Source organism: Tursiops truncatus, chromosome 1 (assembly GCF_011762595.2).
Source record: "Tursiops truncatus isolate mTurTru1 chromosome 1, mTurTru1.mat.Y, whole genome shotgun sequence".
In the NCBI taxonomy this organism is placed as follows: domain Eukaryota; kingdom Metazoa; phylum Chordata; class Mammalia; order Artiodactyla; family Delphinidae; genus Tursiops; species Tursiops truncatus.
Genome location: NC_047034.1, coordinates 179,134,789 through 179,161,544, shown reverse-complemented (window position 1 = coordinate 179,161,544; position 26,756 = coordinate 179,134,789). Strand labels below are relative to the sequence as shown.

The window sequence follows — 26,756 nt, the reverse complement described above, 5'->3', positions numbered from 1 at the left end:
TCTCCTGGACATCACTGCTATCATAGGTCATGGAAAAACAATTCACTCAAAGGGAAGGAAGAGGACAATCCCCACCACTTAAAAAAACCCTCTTATGGGACTTCCCTGGTGGGGCAGTGGTGAAGAACCCGCCTGCCAATGCAGGGGACACGGGTTCCAGCCCTGGTCCGGGAAGATCCCACACGCCATGGAGCAACTAAGCCCGTGTGCCACAACTACTGAAGCCCGTGCACCACAACTACTGAGCCCACGAGCCACAACTACTGAAGCCCGTGCACCACAACTGCTGAGTCCGCGAGCCACAACTACTGAAGCCTGCGTGCCTAGAGCCCGTGCTCTGCAACAAGAGAAGCCACGGCAATGAGAAGCTCGTGCACCACAACGAAGAGCAGCCCTCGCTCTCTGCAAGTAGAGAAAGCCGGCGCGCAGCAACCAAGACCCAATGCAGCCAAAAAAAAAGATGAAATGACCAAGGAAGTTGTTGGGGAAGAAAAGCCTGAGACCTGAGGCCCCTGAGACCAGCATACAGGGTGTGAAGCACTTCCCCCCACAGCCCTGGCTTAAGAAGCATGGGCTCGAAAAGAGCGGCCTGTGCCCTGCACGACAGGCAGAACAGTCCCAGAAGCCACGGAGCAAAGGACCTGCAGGGTGACGGTGATGCAGCACTTACAGCAGCTTCTGCCTCTTGTTTCTTCTGCAGGATGTCGGTGGCTGTGCTTTCCCTTTGCTTCTCCAGCTCCCTAATGCGAGAAAAAGAAGCTGCACGTGAGGAGCGCGGCGTTAGCGGCAGGGAGACAACAGGGCCCCTGGCTGGGCCTGCGCCTGCAAACAGCTTGTGATCTTACTGAGCTCCCCGTTCTAGAACTTTAAACAGTATTTCCAAGGCGAGCTCAAGTAAATCTGTTCATCCCAGACCTGTGTGGCTTCCCTGTTGTCCCCAGATGGCTCTTCCCGACCTCTTCCGCAGAGCACATGGGAAACCCAGCACTGTGGGAGGAGGGCTCCACACGGCAAGAATCGCAGGAAAGGGGTCAGCGGAGAAGGTGAGAATCACAGGAGATGCCACCAACCTGGCATCATCACATGACCCTTTTGACAGGGACACTGCATACTACCTTAGACACATTCATGTACTTTGCCAGGGAAGCACACGCCTGTCCCATCAGACTTGACCCAGCACATTCTCTGCTCCAAGCCTGAAGTCTCCTGAGGCATTAGGACCCTGAGCTCTAATGAGTCAAAGGCTAGAGGGGCCCCAAGAGGAGAGTCATGCCTTTCTCCCAGATTCTCTAAGCTCAACGAGTTATTAAATTAGATCATTATAAAGTAACAAATCTAAACCACCTCTCAGATTTAATGTTATGCTAATGGCTTATCTATAAGAAACTGCAAAATAAATTATATCTCGATGACTTCTAAGACTATAGTTAACGCATGCCTTGTATGTAAGAACTCAGAACCCAATCCTCCTGAATTCAGTGCCAGGAAAAGAAATGGTTAGAATGAGAAAAAGGAACACTTGTCATTTCTGTGGTCATGGTTTATAGTCCCAACAGTTTTGTAAACTAACTCCAATTCTTTTTGAAAGTAGGAAATGTGGGTTAACAGTAGTAGTACTATGAACTAACGACAAGAACTAGTTAACATTTATCGAGGACGTGTTGTGGACCAGACACCGTGGTAATAAGCACTGTACACGGACCAACGCGTGTAGTTTCCCTAACAGCCCTGCGGGGTAGCTTCCGTCACCTCCAGTTACAGATGAGGAAGCTGAGCACAGTGCGGTGCAGTGGTGCCCCGCCCCGTGCTGTGAACTCACTTCTCCTTCTGAGCCCTGAGGTAGGGTCTGATGACCAGGCGGTGCAGAGCGAAGTAGAGCACGAGGGGCCCCACGGTGGCGTAGAACACGGCGCTGGGGAGCAGCTGGTCCGTCAGGTGGATGGGGAAGAAGTAGGTCTGACTGGCCCTGTTCAACCTGAAAACAGAACAAAGCCGAGCGCCCACATGAGCCAGGTTCCCAGGGAAGGGAATGGGGTCTCAGCCCCAGGAAGAGAACCTCTCAATACACGGGACTCCAGGAGGAGGAGGAGAGCCTGAGGCTTCGAAGTCCACTCCCGGGTGGTCCCCTGTCCCAAGGTTTAGCCGCTGGATCTGTGTAAGTGACGGAAGAAAGGTGTCACGACTTGCTGACCACAAGCAACAGACTAACGCCCGACCAAAGTAACTGTGGCCTGAGGAGACAGGAGTGGCCACTCCTCCAGGGGTCCTTTCTGCTTTCAGCGATGGCTGAGTAGTTCCTACTGGACCAATCATCCCACAGACATCAACTGTAAACTCTGGATCACACATAACAAACACCTTCAGGGACTGGATAGCAACCAAGGGCAGAAGAACTGAACGGCACTGGTGAATTTCCTGATACTTTTTAAAAACAGCTTTTAGCCTGAGGGCAATTCTCAGTCTGTACCATATGGATGATTAAAACTGGAAAGAAATCTGCAGTCCTATTGGACTGAAGGACCAGACCTCAGAGTTTGGGGCAACCATTGCAGCTGGGAAGAGGGGGTCCCCCAAAAGGAAAGTCCCAGGTGGGGAGTCCCAGGTTCTGTGTATAAATGTGCCACAGGTCTCCAGCTGACCCCTGGTCTACCAGTGGCCGCCACACAGGTGAGTCCGAGTTTGCAGTCTGACTTCAGTCAAGTTAACGACCTTCTAAAAGGAAAAAAAGACCATGCTCTTTGGGAAAACATAACAGAAAATAGAATTTCTACAATATATTGTTTGCAATACCCAGAATACAATACCGACTACTCTACGTACCCAGATACAACGAGAGAAAAAGAAAACGAACAGAGACCGACCCCAGATGACCCAGATGTTGGAACCAGCAGATAGGATTTTAAAGCAACTATTTTAACTCTGCTCGAAGACATAAAGTATTCACTGATGATTTAACAGCAGACTGGATATGAGACAAGAGTCAGTGAATTTATAGATTAATATAAACGATCCAATATGAAGAACAAAGAGAAAAAGGACTGACAGCAAATGGGCAGAGCCTCAGAAACGTGTGAGACGACATCCAGAGGTTTAGCACACGAGTAATTAGGGCCCCAGAGAGGAGAGGATGGGGCAGATATTTAATATTAAATATTTAAAGAATTAAATGGCCTAAAAGGTGCAAATTTGATAATTTTACAAAAATACATACATAGATTTACAGATGCAAGAAATTTAGCAAACCCCAAGCAGCATAAATACAACAAAACCACATGTAGGTCAGCAGTCAAAGTGCCGAGAAACAGAAGTGAACAAGTTGAGTAGCCAGGAAAAAAACCAAAAAAACCACACACATTACATGCAGGGTATGTTTCAAATGACCAACAACTTGTAAGGAACAAAGGGAACCGGAAGACAGCAGAACACCTTGAGAGTACGGAGAGAGAACTCTGTTAACCCTGAATTCTATACCCAGGGATGGGACACTTCAATAATAATGAAAGCAACTCCAGAACTGATAGACACTCAAAACTAAAACAAGAAATCAAACAACCCAATAATAAAACAGACAAAAGATGTGAATAGAGATGTCACTAAAAAAAAAGATACGGATGTCAAATAAGCACATGAAAAGATGCTCAGTATCTTAGACATGAGGGAAATGCAAATCAAAACCACAATGATCTGCTAAAACAGCCGACACTAAAAAAAACGACCCTACCGAGGGCTGGGGAGGATGTGAAGCAACGAATTCTCGGAGCTGCTGGTGGGAAAGTGAGATGAAGCTGCTACTCTGGAACACAGCTTGGTGCTTTCTTATAAAGATCATGAGTCAATGAAATAGAAAACAGATAAACAGGGGCTTCCCTGGCGGCACAGTGGTGGAGAATCCACATGCCAATGCAGGTGACACGAGTTCGAGCCCTGGTCTGGGAAGATCCCACACGCCGCGGAGCAACTAAGCCCGTGTGCCACAGCTACGGAGCCTGCGCGCCACAACTACTGAGCCCACGTGCCACAACTACTGAAGCCTACGAACCTAGAGCCCGTGTTCTGCAACAAGAGAAGCCACCGCAATGAGAAGCCTGCACACCGCAATGAAGAGAAGCCCCCGCTCGCCGTGACTAGGGAAAGCCTGCACAGCAACGAAGACCCAAATAAATAAATCATTTATTTATTTAAAAAAAGAAAACAGAGAAAATGAAAGAAACCAAAAGCTGGTTCTTTGACACGTGAAGTGCCTTAGCTAGACTGATTAAGAAAAACGTAGAAAGAACACAAATTAGCAACGTTAGGAATGAAGAGACATCATCTATAAATAACTACTGACATCAAAAGGATAAGGGGGTATAAGAGCAACTTCATGCTAACAAATTTGACACAGATGAAATGGACAAATCCCTTGAAAAACACAAATTAACAACACTGACATAGGATGAAACAGAGAGAGTAAATCCTAAGAGTTCTCATCACAAGGAAAAATAATTGTTTTTTCTATTTAATTCTGTATCTATATGAGATGGTAAATGTTCACTAAACGTACTGTGATAATCATTTCATGACGTATGTAAGTCAAATCATTATACTGTGCACCTTAAATTTATATAATGCTGTATTGTCAGTTATATCTCAATAAACTGGAAGAAAAAAAAGATGAAACAGAAAATTAGAAGAGCCCTATATTTATAAAATAAATTGAATTCATTATCAAAAATACTCCTACAAAGAAAATTCAGGCTCAGTTGATTTCACTGGTAAATTCTATGAAACATAGGGAAAAAAAAACCATTCTTACACAAATTCTTTCAGAAAATAGAGGAGGGAACAATTCCTAACTCATTTTATCAGGCTGGCATAATTCAGTCCAAAACCTGACAAATATACGATAAAAAGAAAATTATAATCAGCATCCCTTAAAAATATAGATTCAAAAATTCTTAGTAAGAGAACAGCAAATCAAATCAAGCAACATATAAAAAGTATTATATGTCACAATCCAGTGGAATTTTCCTCCACAATTTTCCTGTAAGGTTGGTTGAACGTTCAGCAATTACCGTGATTCATCAAATAAACAGAACATAAAAGTTAGCAATTGCTGACCTGAGGTGCCTTCTAGTAAAACTTTCATTTATTTACCAATACAATTTGGACAATTCAGCCTGTTGATAACAGGAAACTTGGCTGAAGTGAAAATGTTTCTTTCCAAAGAGGCAGGGTGGCATCCTTGGGATAAGAATTCAATTCAGATCATGTCACGTAACATCTGCAGTGGAGGAGTGTTTAAGGCAGATACAGAGTCGCAGAGAACTGTGCCTCGTCGGTGGTCCCGATGTGGGGGTGGGGAGGAGAAGGGACTGGGACGCAGGGGACCAGACGGCTCCCTGCACCCTTCATTAAATCTCGGGCGTCCTCAAATCTCATCTGAGAGGAGAGGTGCCTGATGCCAGCTCTGGCCTCGGCTCCACGGTTGAGACATGGTCTGCTTCCTCTCGCTCACCGAGTCCCTCTTCAGTGCCAGGTTGTGTTCCAGGTGGCAGGAGTACAGAGAATAACTAAACAGACTAAGTTAAAGCGCTTCTGATGAGGGGCAGCGGGGGATGGACGGCCTGTCTGGGGTGAGGTGAGGGCCGCTAAGTTTTCACAGGGCAATGAGGGCAATCGGGTGACACGTGCAGAGACCGGAGGGCACTGAAGGAACCAGCCATGTGGTTACCGGGGACTGAGGAACGGCACATGTTAAGCCCAGAAGCAGAAGCAGGCTCGGTGTGGTCCCAGGGCAGCCAGTGTGGCTGGAGTGGGGCGACCAGGGGGCAGAGAGGACAGTGAGAGGCCAGGTCGCAGAGGGTCCTGAGGACTCTGGCTTTTGCCCTGAGTCGAGGGAGTCGCTGAGGGCTTTAAGCAGAAGGCTGACATACACTGGCTTCGATTTTAAAAGACTGTCTGTGTGGAGAAAAGTATCCCAAGGGTGAAGGAGATCGGTCAGGAGGACACTAGTAATTTCACGAGACGGTGGCCGCAGAGGTTGTGAGAAATGGTCAGATTGAGGATGTGCTTTCAGACGAGAGCCAAGAGGATTCCGAGATACACTCAGTTCAGAGTGTGCGGGGGGAAAGGGTGGTGAAGGTGAGCTCCAGGGTTCTGGACAGAACCCACGGAAAGATGGAGCACTGAGCACTGAGATGGGGAGACTCCAGACACGGCAGGCTTTGAAGGGCACATGTGACCGAGGGCAGGGGGAGGACCGGGGCTGCAGATGTGACATGGGGATGCTGTGAGGTATCTGAGGAGAGATTCGGGAAAGGACGAGGGATCTATGAGCTGGAGGCCTGTGGGGAGCGCCAAGCTGGAGCTAGAACTGTGAGCGTCCCCGGAGCCCGTTGCTACTGAAGCCAGGATGCCGGATCAGACCGCCGGGGGGTAAGTCTAGGCCGACCAGGGCCCGACAGTGGGGCCTCCGCTTACAGGCAACCAGCCAGTCAGGTGAAGCCAGAGGCAGCTCGGTGAGGCCGGCAGGCGGGGGAGACAGGGTCCGTGTGCAGGCGGGAAGGATCTGGTAGAGAGAACCCGAAGCTGCTGTGCCGATGACCATGCAGTACACGTCACACTGTGAGGGCCGCAGCCGGGTGGGAGAGCGGGCGTGCGGGGCCCGCACCCGGGCCAGCGGGGAGGCAGAGGGTGGTAAGAGACAGGCGGGGCGGAAGACGGGCCGGGGGGCACAGGGAGGTTCTCTGAGGCAGAGACTCAGACCTCACTGAGTGAACGTCGGGCTTCTGGACTCCTTGACATTTGCTTACACACCCAGACAGAAGCAACCGCATCTCTAAGAACAGAATCACAAAGCAAAGTCTCCTCCTTTCTTAATGTAGGTAAAGCCCAGGTGAGTTACAAGGTACCAGATAATCCCTGGCCAGAAGGACGAGTTCAACATACTTGACTTTGAGAGAAACTCCCTGCGGGACTCCAACGCTGACAGCTGCACCCAAAACGCTGTGCCTGGAGATCTTCCTCTCTGCTCCGTACTCCACCACCGTCCCGAAGAAGCCTGCCCTGCAGGAGCAGACCCCAGTGAGCGAGCAAGGGCCCCTCCGCTTCTGATCCCTCCTGGGTCCCTCCCGGTCACCACGGGCAACTGTCACTCGGGCCAGAGGCCGGGGCCCCTACCCCCAATTCTCTCTTGCCCTGCCAACCACCCACAGGGAGGACGTTCACCACTGACCCCTGGTCAATGAAAGGAAGAGTCAGGACACCGGACCCTGGGCGCGACCGCAGGCAGCTTACTGCAACCAGCGCCACTGCCAGAAACCCCTACACAGATCAAGCGTGCTCCCGCGTCAGCCCGGCCAGGACTCACTTGAGGGATCCTTTCACGCGAGTCTGGTCGTCATCCTGGAATTTGTGCTGATAGCTGATGAGCGCGAAGGAGTGAGGGATTCCAAGCTGGGGAGACGCAGAGGGAAGAAGGGAGGCAGCTGAGACTGAAGTGAGCAGGGTCGCCCTGTCCCACGAAGTGTGTGGAAATTTGCCAGGAGCCAATACTTAAAAACTGGGAGATTTCAAATACTTCCCATGAAAAACAGAAACTCCTGCACACCGAGCCTGTGCTCTCACAAGGGTAGCGGCTGCCCGCCAAAGGGTGGCTGCTGACTCCCCGCGCTCCTGCCCGGCCACCGTGGCCCCTGCACGCACGACTCTGCTGGGGCGCCACTTACTGACCACGGCTCTCTCCCACCCCAATTCTGTGGGCTTCTCTCACCAGAAAGGTGAAAAAGGCCTTTTGCTTTAGGGCAGTTGGAACACAGCTCCCGTGGGGGCCTGAGAACAACAGCGTTCAACTCCTGAGTGTGGGTGGACAGAACTCGCCCTTCGGCCATGTGGGCGCTGGATTTGGGGGTGAGCAGGGGGAGGGTGGTCAGGGGCCCACAGAGGGGCTGGAGGAGGGTCCCCCTGGAGGTGTCCTCACCTGCAGGGCCACGGTGAAGTGGCTGGTCTTGGTGTCCCGGACGATGCTGGTGTTCATGGCCGACTGGATGCCCCAGCGCCACTGCAGGTAGCCCACCGTGTTCTTGTCCAGGTTCCGGGCCAGGACAGTGGTGAGGCCAGGCCGGATGCCACGGGATGAAAACTGTAGAGCACAGTTTGTCGTCACAAAGCTGGGGGGACACACAGAGAGAAAGGGTCCTGGATGACAGTGGCCACAGCCGTGCTAGGCCCCGTCCTCTCCGCCAGCCCACACCCTGCTCGCCATCACTCCCACGGCTCCCCGCCCGCGATCCAGGGAATCTCTCCAGTTACCCACCCGCCAAATGGCACTCCCCACCTCCATCCCATTCCAACTTCAGCTACAGCCAAAGAGGCACCTGCATGTCTGCGCTCCTAAACCAGCAGATCCAATCCTGTCGCAAGTCAGAGCCACCTGCGGAGGTTCCCAAGCTTGGCTGCACGCTGGACTCACCTGGTGACTCTGAAAACACCGATGGTTGGCTCCTGCCCCCAGGTGTGCTGATTTATAGACCTGGTGTGGGAAAAGCTAGCCAGGTGACGCAAACGTGCAGCCAGTCTTGAGAAGCCCTTATCCAGGGCCCACCCCAGACCAATGAAGTCATTCTTTTTGGGTGGGGGCCCAGGCATCAGTGCAGTTTTCAAAGCTGCCCTTCCATCCTGATGTGCACCCAGGGCTGCAAAGTATTGACCAAAAGCTACTTGAGAAGCTAGCAAACCATCCCCCGAAAGGTCTCTGAAGTTGATTTCCGAGGGAGTCAGCCCCATCTTCTGGATAAAAAGGGGTATTTCACTTCAACAGCAAAGGAACTCACAGCACTTCACTCAAGCCGCTCAAAGACGAGCAAGCAGCTTGCCTCCAGCGAACAGCCGTCATACACTAGATGCCTGTTTCCTTCCTATGCTCTGGAGGCCTCGCTTGTGCCCCTAAAATAATAATACACGTGGTAACTCTGATGACATTTGCTCCTGTGCTCACAGACCTCTTCCCAAGGCCACACGAATGAGGAATCAACTCCTTGCTCTGCAAAGGCCCCCAACCCAACCTTGCCCCCTTTATCTGACACTCCAGCCACACCGGACAGCAGCCACATTCTTCCCCTCTAGCCACACTTGGGCCATTCGGGGGAGGCAAGCAGGGAGAGGAGAGATAAAAGGCACCCTGTGACTTTTAAAGCAATCAAAACATAAACAATGAGATCTCTGTTTAATCAAAGTAATACGATTTCGTATTTTTCTGGAGCGTGTCCTAGAGAGAGAGAGAGAGAAAGAGAGAGAGAGAGAGAGAGAGAGATAGATAGACAGACAGACAGACAGACAGACTCTGGGGCCAGAGCAGCAAGTCAGGCACTGCCCTGGGAGACGGAGAACTTCCCACCGGCCGCCTGCCTTTCTCCAGGCTCACCCACACCCACCAACTAATATCCTTCTCGTCACCAGTTTGGACTTGAAAGTAACTTGACCCAGGGCCTAGGGCACCCGGAGGAGGAGACACTGCACATTACCAAGCTGGCGCCCTTCTATAATCTGCATTCTCAAGTCTGATAAGCCGGGTACTACGCTGAAATCAATCTCCAGACCTGCAGAAGCTGATGACCGGCCGCACCCAGACTCGGGCGACCACTTAACGGACAGACACTTGGAGGCCCGACCAGAACGAACAGCCCACAGATTCTCCTCAGTGAGTGCCTCCTAAATGTGTCTAGTCTTCAGAATGACCTGGGGCGCTTGATAAAACTGTGGATTCCGGCCCCCATCTCAGAGGACCTGAGAGAGGTCTGGGGTGGGGGCAGGAACCTGTGCTTTCCGTCGGCAGCATCGGAGGGGACGATCCCAAGCAGACAAGCTTAGGACAATGCTGACACGTACATGTACTGCCCACCTCGAGTTCTGGTTAAAAGCCTTACCCCTTGCCCCTCTCCCAGAACTGTCGGGTCCGAGTCCCAGAGCAGAGGCCCGAGAAGCCGTGTTCTAACCACGTGGGTGACCCCCGTGCTGGGGTGTCTAGTCTACCCCTCGCTCTCTGCCTGGAAGCCCCGCTCTCGGAGTTCTGCTCGGGCTGTGCTCATCTGCACCCGTCGAGAAGCCACAGCTTCTTCTCTCTCTCACGACACTTCTTACTCTGCATGGGACGGCCCTGCACACTGGCCTTTACCAGTCTTGCCCTGCAGGCATGCAGACGCACATCGAGCTGGAGGCGAAACACCTTTCTTTGCAAACGCGTGCTCCGTTCCAGAATTCCTTTAGCTGTATTTTATCCCCCAGAGGAAAGAGTTGTTTACCTCCCACCCAATTCTTTTATCTGAGCTCAGTGGGGAATAAGGACACCTCTGTTTTCTATATATATATATATTTTTTGCAGTACGCGGACCTCTCACTGTTGTGGCCTCTCCCGTTGCGGAGCACAGGCTCCAGACGCGCAGGCTCAGCGGCCACGGCTCACGGGCCCAGCCGCTCCACGGCATGTGGGGTCTTCCCGGACCGGGGCACGAACCCATGATCCCTGCATTGGCAGGCGGACTCTCAACCACTGCGCCACCAGGGAAGCCCTCACCTCTGTTTTCTAGAAGGGACAGTCCTTCAGCACTGCCAAAGCAAAGACGAAGGAGAGCAGAGGGGGTGGGGTTTACAGCTCTGGCGTAACACGAATGTGCCTAATAATCAGGCTGCCTCACTGCTTACTAAAGCCCCTCTCGAACCTAAAACGCATTCTCTGTGACAAAGAAATGAGCCGCAACCCGTAAGTATTTCAGACCCTGACCCACTTCCCTATGAAGTGCTTCCCCTCCCGTGTATCATGGTCTTCACAGCCCACGGTGACCAGGCAGGGCAGGAGCCTGGCCCTGGGCTGGGACGAGAAGCAGACCTCCCTCACCCCCGATCCAGTGCTCTCTGCAACGAGCACAGGGCCTAGGCCCCACGCCAGCTGCAGGGTCTGCCCTCAGTGACCTTGCAGGACAGACGACGTAACTGCAGATGATTCTGACAAAAAGAATACACAGGTTCTGGTCTCCTAAATCCACAAGGACCACCAAAGGGCATTTATCTCTTTATATTTACCATCTTGGTGTGAGATTACGGAACAACTTTAGGCCAAATAAAGGCCCCTGCAGGTCCCCAGCTCCAAATTCTAACTGTTCAAAAAAGAAAAAGAAAAAGAATTAATGGTGTTTTATCTCACAGCACAGTAAGCTCCTCTGGTTATAATTCCCTCATTTAATTCAATGCCATCGGCCCTCAGGGCTTTAAAAGTAGGGGTGGAAGAGTCTTAATATCTCATCTTAACCTTTGCGAAAGGGAGATTACTGTCTCCATGACCCAAGGAGGCCTGAGCCCCTCCAAAGAGAGCGCTGCTGGCCCCGGGTCCCTGTCTCCCTAGCTCAGGCCATCCACACGGTGCCCGCTGCAGTCAGGGGTGGCCGCCCTCGTGCTGCACAGGAGCACTTCCACCTGCTCCGCTGCACCACCTGCAGGTCCCACAGGTGAGCGGCGATGGCTCTCAGGGGGCTGATGTTAAACCCACCAGCAGTTCTGCACTCGCAGTTGTGAAGCCCAGCCGCTCTGGCTGCCTCATTACTATTTTGGGTGACTTTCAAGGCAACTCTTCAATGTTAATTTGATGCAGTTCAATTTGCTCGGCAGAGCTGGCTGCTTAATGACTGCCAAGCAGTGGACCGGAGCGCTGAGACGGAGGCGCCGGCCTTCTGCACTGTGCAGGAGGAGGGAACAGCCTACAGGTGTTTGCTTAAGGGAACAGAGATGCTGAGTTTCTAGACGTGGGATTTCCGGAGGTTGGCATCAGGGGGATATCTTCTTGTTCTATCCTAACTTTGAGCTGCCCGGCAGACTGAGAGCAATCCTCAGATATGAGACACAGTTTTCTCTTGGGGACAGCCAACTTATGCAAGTGTGACAGCTGGCACTCTTACACAGTGATGTGGCCAACTGAGGTCATTCTGTTGCAGTGGACAACATGATCTCCCCCGTTGGCATTCTTACCTCTCCCCAGCCCTTCGCAGAAGTGACTCGTCTGAGCGCGAAGTTAATGGAACCCCCTCCGTTCCCATTCTGGGTTGAGAGGCTTCCAGAGAGGATGGCTGTGTCTGAAGCTGTCAAGGGTGCCTAGGAAATGACACCTGCTGGTAATAAATTAATCAAAGCAACAGGAAGCGCCAAGGACAGAGCCTGACGAATACACCCCAAGTGCAAGGCCACAAGTATAGGTGAGTCCATGGTTCAAGCATGCAGGGATGCAGAACTGCCTCACCTGCCTCACTTCTCTCTCACCCTGGCATCTGAACTGCACGTGGCCACCAAGGTCAGGTTTTGCAAAAGCTTTAATGGGCAAATTTCAAAAATCCAGGGGAGACGCAGGGCTAGATGCTGGTTCTCGGTGTCCCAGTGCCATCAGACTGCACGGTAACTTCACCCCGTGCCTCCCCACGCAGGACATCTGGGACTTCCCAGTCCTTGCCATGGCTGCAGTGACTGACTCTGGAAGCCCCAAGAGGGGGCAGGTTTCCCTGAGTTAGGACTTCACGCTCTAGGCTGATGCACTGGAGAATAAGTGCATGAGTCTGGGGGGCAGAGACCCACCCTGTCAGCAGGATGGCCTCACACTGCCACACCCAAACAGCGGGCAGAAAGATGACATTCAGTGACCCCAGGGCTCAGCACACAGGAGAGTGCGCCTTAAAACTAAGGCCGGTTCTTGGAATTTCCCACGGAGGGCTGCTTTCTCTCCTAAAATCGTCACGACCTTGGCTCCCCCTTCTAGAGCATGAGCGAAAGTTTCCTGCTGCTGCTGGAGAGCGAAAGTTTCCTCTCCTGCTGGAGAGCCCTGAGACTCTGAAGCTACGCACCCCTGGCACTCTTGCTGCTGACATGCTGGCAAAGCAGTATGAACAAGGTCGTGACTGGAGCTCTTCTTTTTTTAAGCGGCTAACTGCATCCTTTCATAAATAAAGATGAGAAAACCCCGAGCAGACTCTCTCATCCCAGCTGCACATCTCGTGAATCCGAGTGCCCTCGCTGAGCCCCCTTGCCCTGGGGGAGGCATCTGTGTGCTTTACCTCGATGGACTGGGATATGTGCATCTTGTTAATTTCAATCTGCGGAAAGCCACTTCCAGACACATCTTCGTACTCCTCCTCGTAGCGATCAAAAAGGTCAGTGGCGTCGATGCCAACGCTGATGGTCCCCTGGGGCAGAAAAACAAGCAGTCAGCACCAGGCTTGGGATTTGTGGGATGAAAGACAACACTCTGTATTTCAGCAGCCGTGTGGTTCACTGGGTGCGCGGGACTCCATGAGCCCACGGAGCACAAATGTCACGGTTCAAACCCGAACAATGGTCGAGCACCACTGACTCGTAGGGTCAGAAAGCCAGGCATGTCCACAGGCGGATGACTCCCCAAGGACAAGTGGTAGGAAAAGAAGATTGACCTCTATCATGCCTCTGAATTGCTCCTCTCCGGATGTAACCCACAAACGCAGAAAACCACCTAGAAACTAGCTACATGGATTAAAAACTTTTAACGTTCAATTCTAAACACTCTATGTCACCAAAGTACCTTAAGAGTCTTTAAAATATAGAAATACCTTCAAAGACAAAGAAGTGCAAACCAAATAAAGAATGGCAGATTTAAAAATTGTTCCACCTCCTAAAATTAATTTGAGACTTAAATTATGAGAAACAGAACCCCATTCTCTCAAGAAATAATAAGCTAAAATTTTGCTGATAAAAAAGCTCTTTACTCACAAAATCAATGTTTATTATTTTTTTTTTACCGTCGTAAGACCTTACAAATGGGCAGATACCTTAATCTAACATATAAAGACATGACCCCACACACATTTTTATTAAATTCTCTGCAGCCCATTAAAAAAAAAAAAAAACTTCATTGAGGTTTAATTTACATGTAACAATATAAACCACTCCCGTTTGACGTGTACAATTTAATGAGTTTTGACAGGTGTGTCCACTTGTGAAACCACATCCAAAATCACGATACAGGACACTTCTATCACCCCAAAAGGAGCTTGGGAGAACGTGTTCCCTCCCCGAGAAGGGGACACGTGAGCTGGGTATGAGAGGGAAACAAGGGATGAGCCTGCGGGACTCCCGTGGAGGAGCGTGGAGGCCACTGGGGCTGGAGCGGAGGGAGGGAGGCGGGACTGGGGGGTGCTGGGTGTGGCTGTTCACATAGCAGAACATTACGGGTGGGGTTCATCTGGGATAATACCGGTTTAACCTTGATGTTTTGGTTGGTTTAGCAGTTATCCCAGATGTTCATATTTAAACAAAGTGACATCACCACCAATAGTATTTTCATCACCAACAGTATTATCATCATCAATAGTTGTCTGAATCTACGCAGCCAGAGTGGGTTTGGTGGCAGCCTTCACTCTGTGCTTCTAGCATTGGCCACCGTCTCAGCTAGGTGTGTGGGATGCAGGGAGAATCTAGGAGGTGACAAGGCTAACCCATCACTGCTCCTGTCTCCTTCCAGGAGGCGTGAACAGCACCTCCCACTCCAGGACTGCACGCACGTGCTCACTGAGACGGTGGCTAGACACAGCCCTCGCGGCCGCAGCTGGCGGCGGCAGAACTATTAGAAGCTGCTGCCCGTTAGGCACATCAGGCAGGTGGCCAGTGCCTGGGCCTGTGACATGTGTGAAGCTGTCAAGCCCCCGGTCGGCTATGTCCAGGGGCAACTCCAGGTGTATGTGAACGCGTGGGAAACAGAGGTGGGCCAGTCCTGCAAGAGAAGGTACTAGAGAGCAGTGTCAGCACTGCTGCTGGTGTTTCTCCCCATCTCCTGAATGGTGTAAACCAGAAGCCGGCACGCTGGCTGTGAAGGGCCACAGGACATACTTCAGGCGTCGTGGGCCACACGGTCTCTGCTGCAATTCACGTCTGCTGTGGGGAAAGCAGTCAGACTATCCAGCAAAGCACTGGGCCTGACTGTGTTCCAGTAAAACTTTGTTTATTGACACTGACATCTGAATTTCAGATAATTTTCACATCTCAAAACACTATTCTTCTTTTGATTTTTTTCCCCCGACCATTTAAAAATATAAAAACCATTCTTATCTCATAGGTCACACAAAAAGAAGCAGTGGGCCAAACTTGGCAACTTCTGATATAAATCTGCAAGGTTTCTTTCTTTTCTTTTTTTTTTTCTGGGGGTGGGACAGGGGTAATGCTTTCATTTTTGATAAACGCTTCAAGCAGGAATGAGATTAAACATAGTGTATGTTCAATGAAAAAAAAATTAGGACTAAATTTCCACTTTCTCAGAAAGTTAATGAACACTGACCATCCACACCAACCATATGAAAATCAAGCCTTAGCATCTTCTTCAACTGTGAGTCATTCTTTAAAGACTGTGACCCAAAGTGAGGCTGTAGCGGCAGGTGTACTTACATATAGCTGTGAAAAATGACTTTTCATTTAGATCAAATGGTAGTTCCTCTATGTTAATATTACTCATTTTTCCATTCTAAGGTTTGTAACGCACGCACGAAGGCAAAGCAATAGCCATTTATAAGTTAGTTCTATTAGCAGAAGAACCTCACAACTAATGATACCACTTTTTTTTTTTTTTTTGCGCGGTACACGGGCCTCTCACTGTCGTGGCCTCTCCCGTTGCGGAGCACAGGCTCCGGACGCGCAGGCTCAGCGGCCATGGCTCACGGGCCCAGCCGCTCTGCGGCATGTGGGATCCTCCCGGACCGGGGCACGAACCCGCGTCCCCTGCATCGGCAGGCGGACTCTCAACCACTGCGTCACCAGGGAAGCCCTGTCATTTTTAATTGGTTAAATTTATATCCTCTCCTGGAATGGAATGAAATTGACAAGGTCTTCCTATAGTTTTGTGACATCTAAACTTGAAGCATTCAGAAGATCATAAATGGATGTGGAGAAAAGGGAACCCTGGTACACTGTTGGTGGGAATGTAAACTGGTGCAGCCACTGTGGAGAACAGTATGGAGGCTCCTCAAAAAACTAAAAATAGAGCTACCATATGATCCAGCAATCCCACTCTTGGTTATATATCCAAAGAAAACGAAAACACTAATTCAAAAAGATACATGCACCCCGATGTTCATAGCAGCATTCAGGTGGCCCAGGTTCGATACCTGGTCAGAGAACTAGATCCCACATGCTGCAACTAAGACCTGGCACAGCCAAATAAATAAATAAATGTTAAAAAAAAAAAAAGAATGAAAGTTTGCCATTTGCAACAACACAGATAGACCTGGAGGGTATTATCCCTAGTGAAATAATTCAGAGAAAGAGAAATACAGTATGTTATCACTTATATGTGGGATAAAAAAATCAAACAATCTAGCGAATATAACAAAAAAGAAACAGACTCATAGAGAACAAACTAGTGGTTAGCAGTAGGGAGGGGGAAGGAGGAAGGGGAATGATAAGGATAGGGGATTAAGAGTTACAAACTACTATGTATAAAATAAATAAGCTACAAGGACACACAGGAATCATAGCCAATATTTTATACTAACTATAAATAGAGCAGTCTATAAAAATTTTCAATCATTAAGTTGTACACCTGAAGCTCATATAATATTGTAAATTAATTATACCTCAAATTAAAAAAAAGGATGCTAAGTGAAATAAGTCAAAGAAAGACAAAAAAAAGAATACTACAGTATACAGAGAAGAATCAAATATGCCAAAAATTTCAAATTTACTAAATAAATTTTCTCCTTGTATGAATATGGTAGGCAATGTTATGAAGGAATAAAAAACAGAGACACTGAAAGGACATTCTTCAGAAAAACAGCGGTGGGGGACTTCCCTGGTGGCGCAGTGGTTGAGAATCCGCCTGCCAAAGCAGGGGACACAGGTTCAAGTCCTGGGCTGGGAAGATCCCACATGCTGCGGGGCAACTAAGCCTGTGCGCCACAACTACCGAGCCTGCGCTCTAGAGCCCACGAGCCACAACTACTGAGTCCACACGCCTAGAGCCCGTGCTCCGCAATGAGAAGCCACCGCAATGAGAAGCCCGCACACTGCAATGAAGAGTAGTCCCCGCTCGCTGCAACTAGAGAAAGCCCGTGTGCAGCAGCAAAGACCCAACACAGCCAAAAATAAATAAATTTATTTAAAAAAAAAGAAAAACAGCGGTGACAGAGCGTGGACTCGAGAATCCCAGGAAAGCCTCCCACAAAGGCATGCCTACTGGGATCGCAGCCTGCACAGAGCCCCCTCCTCGATTTGCAGTGACCCAGGACTTGCTTTTGCCCAAGAGGATGCAGGGGATGGGATGGCGCAGACTCCAAGGCTAGGTCACAAGGAACCTTGCAGCTTCGTCTAGGCCCCGGGGAAAGCTAGCTACCGTGAAACAACCCAACTACCCTGAGACGGCCAGGCTGGGATTCAAGGTAGCCGGGGTAGAGGCCGCCTGCGAGAGATGGCAGGCCACCCTTGGCCACCACAGCTGCAGCGTAGGAGAGGCACAGGCGTGCAGATGCCATCTTCAACATGACCCAGCTACCACTGGGCTGCATGGGGAGACCCCAGGCAAGAACCATCCGCCGAGTCCAGTCACTCCACAGGAGCGAGAAAATCAAATCGTCTCGCAAGCCGCTAAGCTTTGGAGAGGTTCGTCATGCAGCAGCATGTAACCAGACACAAAATATCAGAGAAGAATATAAACCAATTCAAGTATGTAAGTGTATGCCAAAACAAGGATTCCACTTCTGCGACTTTCTTCTGAACACCCCTTTTCACTCTCAGAAATGTCCTGATTTGGATGTTGAATGACACGGTCTCCCCGCCTACAGGTCACCATAAGGATGCTGGCTGACCATGAATGACGTAAGCCACCAGAGAGCAGAGCAGAGCCACCGGTCTGACCTGCAGGCTCCCCCTGGCTCTGTGCTCGGGTGAGGAGGGAAGCAGGGTCACGATGGCAGCAGTATCACGAGCCACTGACTTACGTGTGTGGGTTTCGTCCTCAGCCACTTCATTCAACTCACAAGCCCCGACAGTTTTCAGTTGGTTCTTTAAAAGACAGGCAATGATACCATATGCAAACAATGAAAACCCTTTCAATATTTTTCTCTCTCTTGTTATTTGTCTAATTGTATTGGCTAAAACTTCCAGAATAACGTTAAATACGGTTTTCTTTCCTTTCCCAAATAAAACCTTTGAAATGATAAACATTTGTGTTAACTCCACACTGACAATCAATCGATTCACCAGAGGGTAGAGGAGACTTTAGAGGTTTAAAAATAGTGCTGAAGGCACTATTTCTCAGCTATTTTGTTGTTTCTTTAAACAAGGCCAAAACAGTGGAAAACTTCAATGAGTCAGTGACTTCTGTGACTCGGTGGCCTTTGGTGTTGATCCAAGTCTATGGAAAATGACCCCCCCGACCCCCAAAAAGAAAGAGAATGACCCAGAGAATGTAAGGCTCAAACGCCAGCCACACCTGAAGAGCCACCCAGAGAGGGACTGATTGTCATCTTCTACTATTTCCGAGAGTGGTTCAGATGCCTGCCATCTGCTCTTCTACCAATTCCAGGAAACGACCTTTTGAAAATGGACTGGTCACAGCACCAGAACTAGATAGACTTCTTCTCTATGAGCCAAACAGGGGTTTGGCTGCCACTTACAATTCATTTTCAGTTTCAGCATAATATGCTTTTCATACAATGAGATGTCATGACTTAGGAATGAGAGTTGGATCTGAATTTTAACAGAGGATCAAAAAGGATCGAGAAAAAGAAAAAAGAGAAAAGATAAACTCTAACTCTGGATAAATTAATGGGTTAGACTTCTTCCAACAGCTTCTAGCTCAATATATGCAGGTTTATGTCTTTTTTTTTTTTGCGGTACGCGGGCCTCTCACTGCCATGGCCTCTCCCGTTGCGGAGCACAGGCTCCGGATGCGCAGGCTCAGCGGCCATCGCTCACGGGCCCAGCCGCTCCGCAGCACGCGGGATCTTCCCAGACCGGGGCACGAACCTGCGTCCCCTGCATCGGCAGGCGGACTCTCAACCACTGCGCCACCTGGGAAGCCCTTTATGTCCTTTTATTATTAAATCGTTATTAAATCACATTTTTTCATATAAAGAGTTTACAGAGGAAAATACTTTTAGATAATCTTTGCTATTAAGTGCAAATCACAAAACTTTTAAAGCATTTTGTTTATTTTTTTCCCCTGCTACAAGCACATCTCACCTTATTTTTCTAGAGCAGGGTAGTCGAACTTTTTCTGTAAAGAGCCAGGTAGTACTTAAGGCTTTGTGGGCAACTGCTGTGGAAACTGCTCAACTCTGCTGCTGTAGTGCAAAACAGCCACAGGTAATCTGTAAATGAATAAGCTTTGCTATGTTCTGATAAAACTTTATTTATGGACACTGAAATTTGAGTTTCATATCATCTAGCTCCACACAACGATGATACTGCTGAAAAACTGTCAGTGGGACAGCCGGCAGCTGCAGATTTCAACTGAGACCTTTGAGACTTTTTTTGGAGCTCAAAGATTCAATCTATAGCATGGGACAGTCACCCCTCCCACCAATTAGCAGAGCTAACAGACTCCACGGGGAACACACCCCACAGTTTCATACTATCTTCAATCAGGTCACAGTCATTCGAGTATAACACAGGTTGTAAAAAGAATCTACTAGTTTCTCAAGTTTTCAGCTACTCAATGAAAATCACAAACTGATAAGATTCAAAGGTTTAAGGAGCTAAACACAAGAGGAAGTAGCTGAATGCTACCTGTAAGAGCCCATTGTAACCTGTAAACTACAACCCCACTGGATCACCATCTTCCCGGACTGCCGAATATGCCATTCATAAGTCAACCCTTTTTTTCTTTAACTGATACCAAAACAATGTAAAAAAGATACCTGTTTGTTCTCTCATCTGCAGACTACTGCAATACTTCTCAAATTCAGCCACGCATCTGAATTCCTGGGGTGGGGACTTGTATAAATGCAGATTCCCAGGTAGCAGACTGATAGACTCCTATTTATTTGCTCTGAGGCAGAGCCTGAGAATCTGAATTTTTAGTAGGTGAACATATTGGGATGTAGCTGAGTTAACTTACTAGCTTTGGGGTCTTTATTTATGACTGAATATTTTATTTAGATCATTGTAGATTCACATGCAGTTATAAGAAATAATAAGAGACCCTGAGTACTGCCTTCCACAGCGGTAAACTTGCAAAACTACAGCAAACTATCACCAATCGGAGAGTCACATTGATACAGTCCACCAACCTAATTCGGAGCGCCTCAGTTTTATTTATTTTTATTTTTTCATCTGTGGTTGTATATTTAATTCTATACCACTTAATTGCCTATGTGGGTTCATGTATCCAGCACTACAGTCAAGACACAGAACACTCCCATTGCCACAAGGATCCCTCTGGTGGCCCTTCTGCAATGGCTCCTACCTCCTCCCCACCCCCCTCCCCTTACCCCAACCTCTGGCTACCGGATCATTTTTTTAAATAAAGAAGCTGCAGCTGACAGAATTTTTGTTCCTCTATTTCATTCATGATTATGGATAAATAACACAGTCTTTTCTAATGAAATTATCTCCAATACATAAATTTGGATGGGTTAGATCAACGGGATTAAAAACACATACACGTTTATCTCAGTGTCCTCCTGAAACCCTCCTCCCTCCCAAAATAACAATAAAGGAATGACAAAGCCAAAGACAAAAAGAATAGGATAACTAAAGGTGACAGGTAAGAGGTGTTAACCAAATTTTAGAAACTGGAAAAGGATGAAGAGATGGTAACTGATTCTGCAGAGAAAACTGAAAACTAAGTGTTGCTGGTCAGGAGGTGGAGGGACCACGCACCCCAGGAGTCGCGGAAACGTGGACCCCTGCCCACTCCCCCAAGGAGCCAAGTGACAGAGGCTTGTTCTTTGGAGAAGTCACATGAAGGGATTCCAGGCACAGCAGTGGGGGAGTGGGGCCCGTACTGGATATAGGCTGAGGTGGACTACACGCTGAATGGTCCCAGCCTCCACTTCCTACCCCACTCAGCTATGAGACTGCTGGCAGCCAGGCGGGAGACTGGAGGTTTCTTCTCAAGAGAAAAACCACCTGCTAATGAGAGGAAGCCTTTGGACGCTAACCTTTGGCGGGGTTGGGTGGGGTGTGTGTGCGTGGGTGCTCCACCCAAACACCCCAGAGTTAAGCCCATCGGGGACGAGCCCGGCCAAGTAACATGCAGTGTCTACTCAGCCTCACCGCCTCACTCTTCATGGCAGACAGCCAAGGACTACCAGACATTTGAGGGAAACCTCCAACACCAAAGTCTGAAACCAAGTAAAGATCAGAAAGAACCAGAAAGAAGCACAGAATACAGATGCCAAAGAAAATAGCGAGAAATCTGTAGGTAATATCCTTAGAAAAATAAGAGGTATTGCACTGATAATAAAAAAATTTATGAACGCTTACTATGTGCCAGGAACTCTTCCATGTAACCTTCTTATCAACAGTGAGTAGGCACCATTTTCTCCATTTCAGATAAAGAAACTGAGGAGCACAGAGCTGCAGTCCCTTGCGCAAGGTCACAGGTGATAAGTGTCAGAGACAGGATTTGAACCTGGGGCATCTTCAAATGCCAAATTCCTACCCCGTTACTTCCCATGAAAAGAACAACAAATCTGAGAATAAGAAAGTCTAAGATATTAAAAATATTATAGACAAATTAAAAAATTTTCTATATTCCTTAAATAGAAAGGCTGGAAAATAATCTAGGAAAAAAAATCTCCAAAAAAGTAGAACTAAATGAAAAATATGCAAAATGGAGACGGAGGGCTTCCCTGGTGGCGCAGTGGTTGAGAGTCCGCCTGCCGATGCAGGGGACACGGGTTCGTGCCCCGGTCCGGGAAGATCCCACGTGCCGCGGAGCGGCTGGGCCCGTGAGCCATGGCCGCTGGGCCTGCGCGTCCGGAGCCTGTGCTCCGCAATGGAAAAGGCCACAACAGTGAGAGGCCCGCGTACCAGAAAAAAAAAAAAAAAAAAATGGAGACGGAGAAAAAAGAAGATGAAATTATTAGCCCAAAGGATCCAATATGTGAATAAAAGGAATCTGGAAAGAGAGAAAGGAGGGGAAAAAAATACTAGAAAATGTCTCCGAACTGAAGACCACTCAATTTTCCAGGTGGGAGGGTCTGCTATAACTATCAGCACAAGTGAGAAAGTCACCCCGAGATTCTCCGTCGTGAAAACCCAGAGAGAAAGACCCTAAGGGTTATCAAAGGGGGAAAAGAACATCACACACAAGAATAAGGAATTAGAACTAGTCTTCTCAACAGCAACCCTGTAAGCTAGAAGCCTTGGAACAAGGTCTTCTGAGGCCTCGGAGGAAAAATGATTTCCAAACCGGAATTTAATATCCAGTCAAATTATATAAAACTGCCAATTTTTAGGCCTAAATAGACAAAAATAAGCAATACCTATTATTAAATATAGAGAAATAACCAAATATTAAGTTACAGATACACACACTTTACAAGTGTATCTATCTACACACACATATATATCACAAGAGTATAAAGATATACGCTTTATAGTACTTAGCGTCAAGTGTAAACTTGATTTTGAGTTATGCAAAGTCAATGTTTTACCTCTGGGAAATAATATGGCAACATCTGCATATATTATGACCCATAAATTTCACATCTAGGTATGTGTGGTATATGGGTGTACGTGCAAACACATGCACACACACACACTTAAGAGACAGCCTTGCACATGTGCACCAGGAAACATGCAAAGGAACGTTCACAGCAGCAACGTTCGTAACAGCAAAAACCTGGAAACAACTGAAATCTCCACCAGCAGGAGAACGGATAAGCCGTGGTACCCAGCAATGAAAACAAGTAAGCCACAGCTTCATGAAACATACACAATTTTGGAAGAGTATGAGTGGTGGGGAGAAAGCAAGTCCCAAAAGAATGCCTATAGCATGGTACCATTTTTACAAAGCTCAAAAACAATAAAAATGAAACACTATATTGCTTAAGCATACTTCCAATTTGTAACAAAATTTAAAAAGCAACAGAATGAGGACCGTGTGGGTTTCTTGCTTGTGCTGGGAGCGGAGTGGACCCTTCCCACCTGGAAAGTTGAGTCGTTCAATTCTGGGAAATTTCTCATATTATTTCTTTTATATTCGTCCTCCCTTTCTTTCTATTGATACATTCCTTTTATTGGACCCTTTCGGATCGTGTTTCCTTCTGGCAGGGAGATGGAAAAGGAGAGAAATGTGGAAGTGAATGCAAGTTATGGGCAATATTCTTGTTTTTGGGTCAGGCAGTGGGTACTAGGCGTTTATTACTATGTTATAGTTTATAATATTACACATATCTTTTCTATGTATGTATGTATATATAATTACATACATAAATACGGTTATATATAAATTATCTTTTTTTTTAAAAGACACTCGAATGGGAATGAAACGGAAAAGAAATTCGACTTTTAGGCATCTTGTGTAAAGGAGCAACTGGAGAATGTGCTTCCTCCACAAAGAGATAAACCAAAAAGGGGAAGGTGTGGGAGCCGACCAAGGAAAGGGTTGGAGGGAATCCAAACTCCACGAGGGAAGGGGCTGCTCTGCCGAGTGTCTAACAGTGCCTCTCTCGGCCGGCACTCAAGGCCAATTTGTTGAACGAATGAACACAAAGGCAGTCCTAGGAAGTTGGCGAGGAAAGTCCTGAGGTCACAGCTGGACAGCAGGCCTAGAAAGCAGAGTCTAGTCTGGACTGGGATGGGGGATGATGGAGGAGAGCTACAGAGGGATGCTACCAGGAGCAAAAGGAGAGAGACATAACACACAAGGTGTCTGACAGATTTATAGGAAACTAATCAAAGGAGCCAAATGGGATAACTACTAACACCATGGAGTAAAAAGCATATTAAGAGAAGTCAGGTAATCATAGTATACTATCAGGCTCAACTGAGTATTCGTACAGTGAATATTCATTTAACCCTAAAGGGTATTATAATTACACTGGATGAACTGAAACAAATGTGTTGCTTGGGAGAACTATATCCTTATCTTTTCTGGCAAGAGGTCAACAGATAATTACTGAAACTGAAAAAAACAGAACAGAGTAAACATGCAACTTAGAAGTAGTAGGAAATGTCAGAGAAAAGAGCTCAGAAGGGAGGAGTGAGGAACAAGAGTCAGCAACCCACAAGGTGGGGGCAACATTAAAAAAAAAATAAGCCTAGTAACTATCTGACTTTCTAACCTACTTACACATGTTATTTAGATACACACACACACACACACACACACACGAAAAAAAAACTGCCACACTTTAGACTTCGAAACTAGGGGCTACTTAAAAATGATTAATACCTCACAAAGGTCTGATATGCATATTTAAAAACTAGTAGAGGACTTCCCTGGTGGCTCAGTGGTTAAGAATCCGCCTGCCAATGCAGGGGACACGGATTTGACCCCTGGTCTGGAAAGATCCCACATGCCGTGGAGCAACTAAGCCCGCATGCCACAACTACTGAAGCCTGAGCGCCTAGAGCCTGTGCTCTGCCACAAGAGAAGCCACGGCAATGAGAAGCCCGCGCATCTCAACGAAGAGTAGCCCCCAACTGCCGCAACTGGAGAAAGCGCGCGCACCAATGAAGCCCCAACGCAGCAAAAAAAAAAAAAAAGTTTAAAAAAAATTTTAAAAATTATTTAAAAAAAACCCCAAAAACCTAATAGACCTCTTGTGCCCATAAGTCTCAGATGTTCCTTGATCAGGAGGGCCCAACATAACCAAATGACACCATCGCCCACAGGCTGGGCCTGGAGTTGGAGAGATGGGGCCCAGCCCTTTCCTAGAGGCCATCAGATGGCATCAGCATCAGAGGCTCAGCCACTCTTGACCCAGAGGAACTCATGCCGAGACGGGAGCACTACCTGCCGGATCGGGATCCACTCCCACACCGGCTCTGTGAACAGCCTGGATAACTTACTGGGTTGACCAAAAAGTTCCTTCGGTTTTAAGTAAAAATATGACACATTTTTCATTTTCACCAAGAACGTTATTGAACAACGTATTCACCGTTCTGTTTCACTACCTTCTGCCATTTTTCAGGCAACTTCATAATTCCATCTCCCCAAAACTTTTTATCTGTTTGAGCAAAGATGTGTTCCAGGTGCCTTTTACAGTCTTCTAGGGAATTTTGTAAAGACCAAAATAAATGGAAATCCGAAAACAAATGGAAATCTGAACGTGCAATGTCTGGTGAATATGACAGAGAAATCGGAACTTCCCAGCCAAGCTTTTCTGCCTGGTCATCAAAGAAACATGCAGTCTTGCATTATCCTGATGGAAGATTATACATTTTCTGTTGACTAATTCCGGATGCTTTTTGTCAAGTGCTGCTTTCAGTTGGTCTAATCGGGAGCAGTGCTTGTCGGAATTAATCGTTTGGCTTTCCAGAAGGAGCTCATAATAAGAGGACTCCCTTCCAGTCCCACCATATACACAACATCACCTTCTTTGGATGAAGACCAGCCTTTGGTGTGGTTGGTGGTGGTCCATTTCGCTTGCCCCATGATCTCTTCTGTTCCACATTATTGCACAGTATCCACTTTTCACCGCCCGTCACAATTTGTTTTAAAAATGCAATGTTTTCGTTACGTTTTAATAGAGAATCACATGCGGAAATACAATCAAGGTTTTTTTCGCTTAACTTACGTGGAACCCAAACATCAAAACAATTAACATAACCAAGCTGGTGCCAATGATTTTCAACGCTTGATTGGGATATTTTGAGTATGTCGGCTATTTCTCACGTGGTGTGACATTGATTCTTCTCAATTAATGTCTCGATTTGATCGCTATCAACTTCAACTGGTCTAGCGACTGTGGAGCACTGTCCAGCGAGAAATCTCCAGCACAAACTTCGCAAACCACTTATGACACATTTGATCAGTCACAGCACCTTCTCCATACACTGCACAAATCTTTTTTTTTGCATTTCAGTTGTGTTTTTACCTTTCTTGAAATAATAAAGCATAATATGCTGAAAATGTTGCTTTTTTAAATATTAAAATGGCTCCATAAAAATTCAACAATTTTGATACGTTTTTTTAAAAATGCACGCTGATATGACAGCTGTCACAATACAATCTAACAAAATTGTTTTGAATGAAGTTAAAGACAACTAAGCGCTACTAGAGCCCTCTTACGGAACACCAAATGAACCTTTTGGCCAACCCAATATTTTTATCTTCATTATATACCCCACCCAGCCCACTGGCACACTGTGTGGATAAAAGTGCAGTCTCCATTAATCCCCAGCAGGCTGCCTTGTTCAATGCTCCTTATACCAAGCCCAAATCATCTTCCCGCTGTCGGCTCTGTTCCTTGTTGCTGATCTTAAGCCAGGGAGTCAATTAAAGGCCATCATTTCCCTGTCTCCCCTTCTCTGAGCCAGCACATTTATCCCTTCCACTCTAGTTTACTGGGATCTTTTAGAATCTTGGCTTTGTCCTTCCACCTTGGGTCACCTGTGAATGTGACACACACATCCTCACTGACATCATTCCCAGAAATTCTGAGTGTGTCAAGTTAGAGCCTTTCTCCCACAATGAGAAGCTTGTCACCAGGTTGGAAACGATATCTTAATCAACCCTCTGAGTAGAATCAGTTGTTCATTCGGCCAGGAATGTTCCATCCTGAATATTTTTATTTATTTTAATTAAAAAAAAAGTTGTTATTGGA

At 47.7% G+C, this 26,756-nt stretch overlaps 1 protein-coding gene across 1 annotated transcript in view; it reads right to left on the bottom strand.

The window, feature by feature from the left end:
- Window positions 1-26,756, bottom strand: part of DNAJC11 (DnaJ heat shock protein family (Hsp40) member C11) — a 71,165-nt gene that overhangs the window by 3,025 nt on the left and 41,384 nt on the right. Inside the window, exons 5-12 of the mRNA XM_033843914.2 lie at window positions 13,071-13,199; window positions 11,998-12,120; window positions 11,059-11,132; window positions 7,961-8,150; window positions 7,352-7,437; window positions 6,931-7,047; window positions 1,820-1,975; window positions 671-740 (exon numbers count right to left, since the gene is read on the bottom strand). Of these exons, the coding sequence (XP_033699805.1) occupies window positions 671-740; window positions 1,820-1,975; window positions 6,931-7,047; window positions 7,352-7,437; window positions 7,961-8,150; window positions 11,059-11,132; window positions 11,998-12,120; window positions 13,071-13,199 (945 nt within the window). The remainder of the gene's footprint in view (window positions 1-670; window positions 741-1,819; window positions 1,976-6,930; window positions 7,048-7,351; window positions 7,438-7,960; window positions 8,151-11,058; window positions 11,133-11,997; window positions 12,121-13,070; window positions 13,200-26,756) is intronic.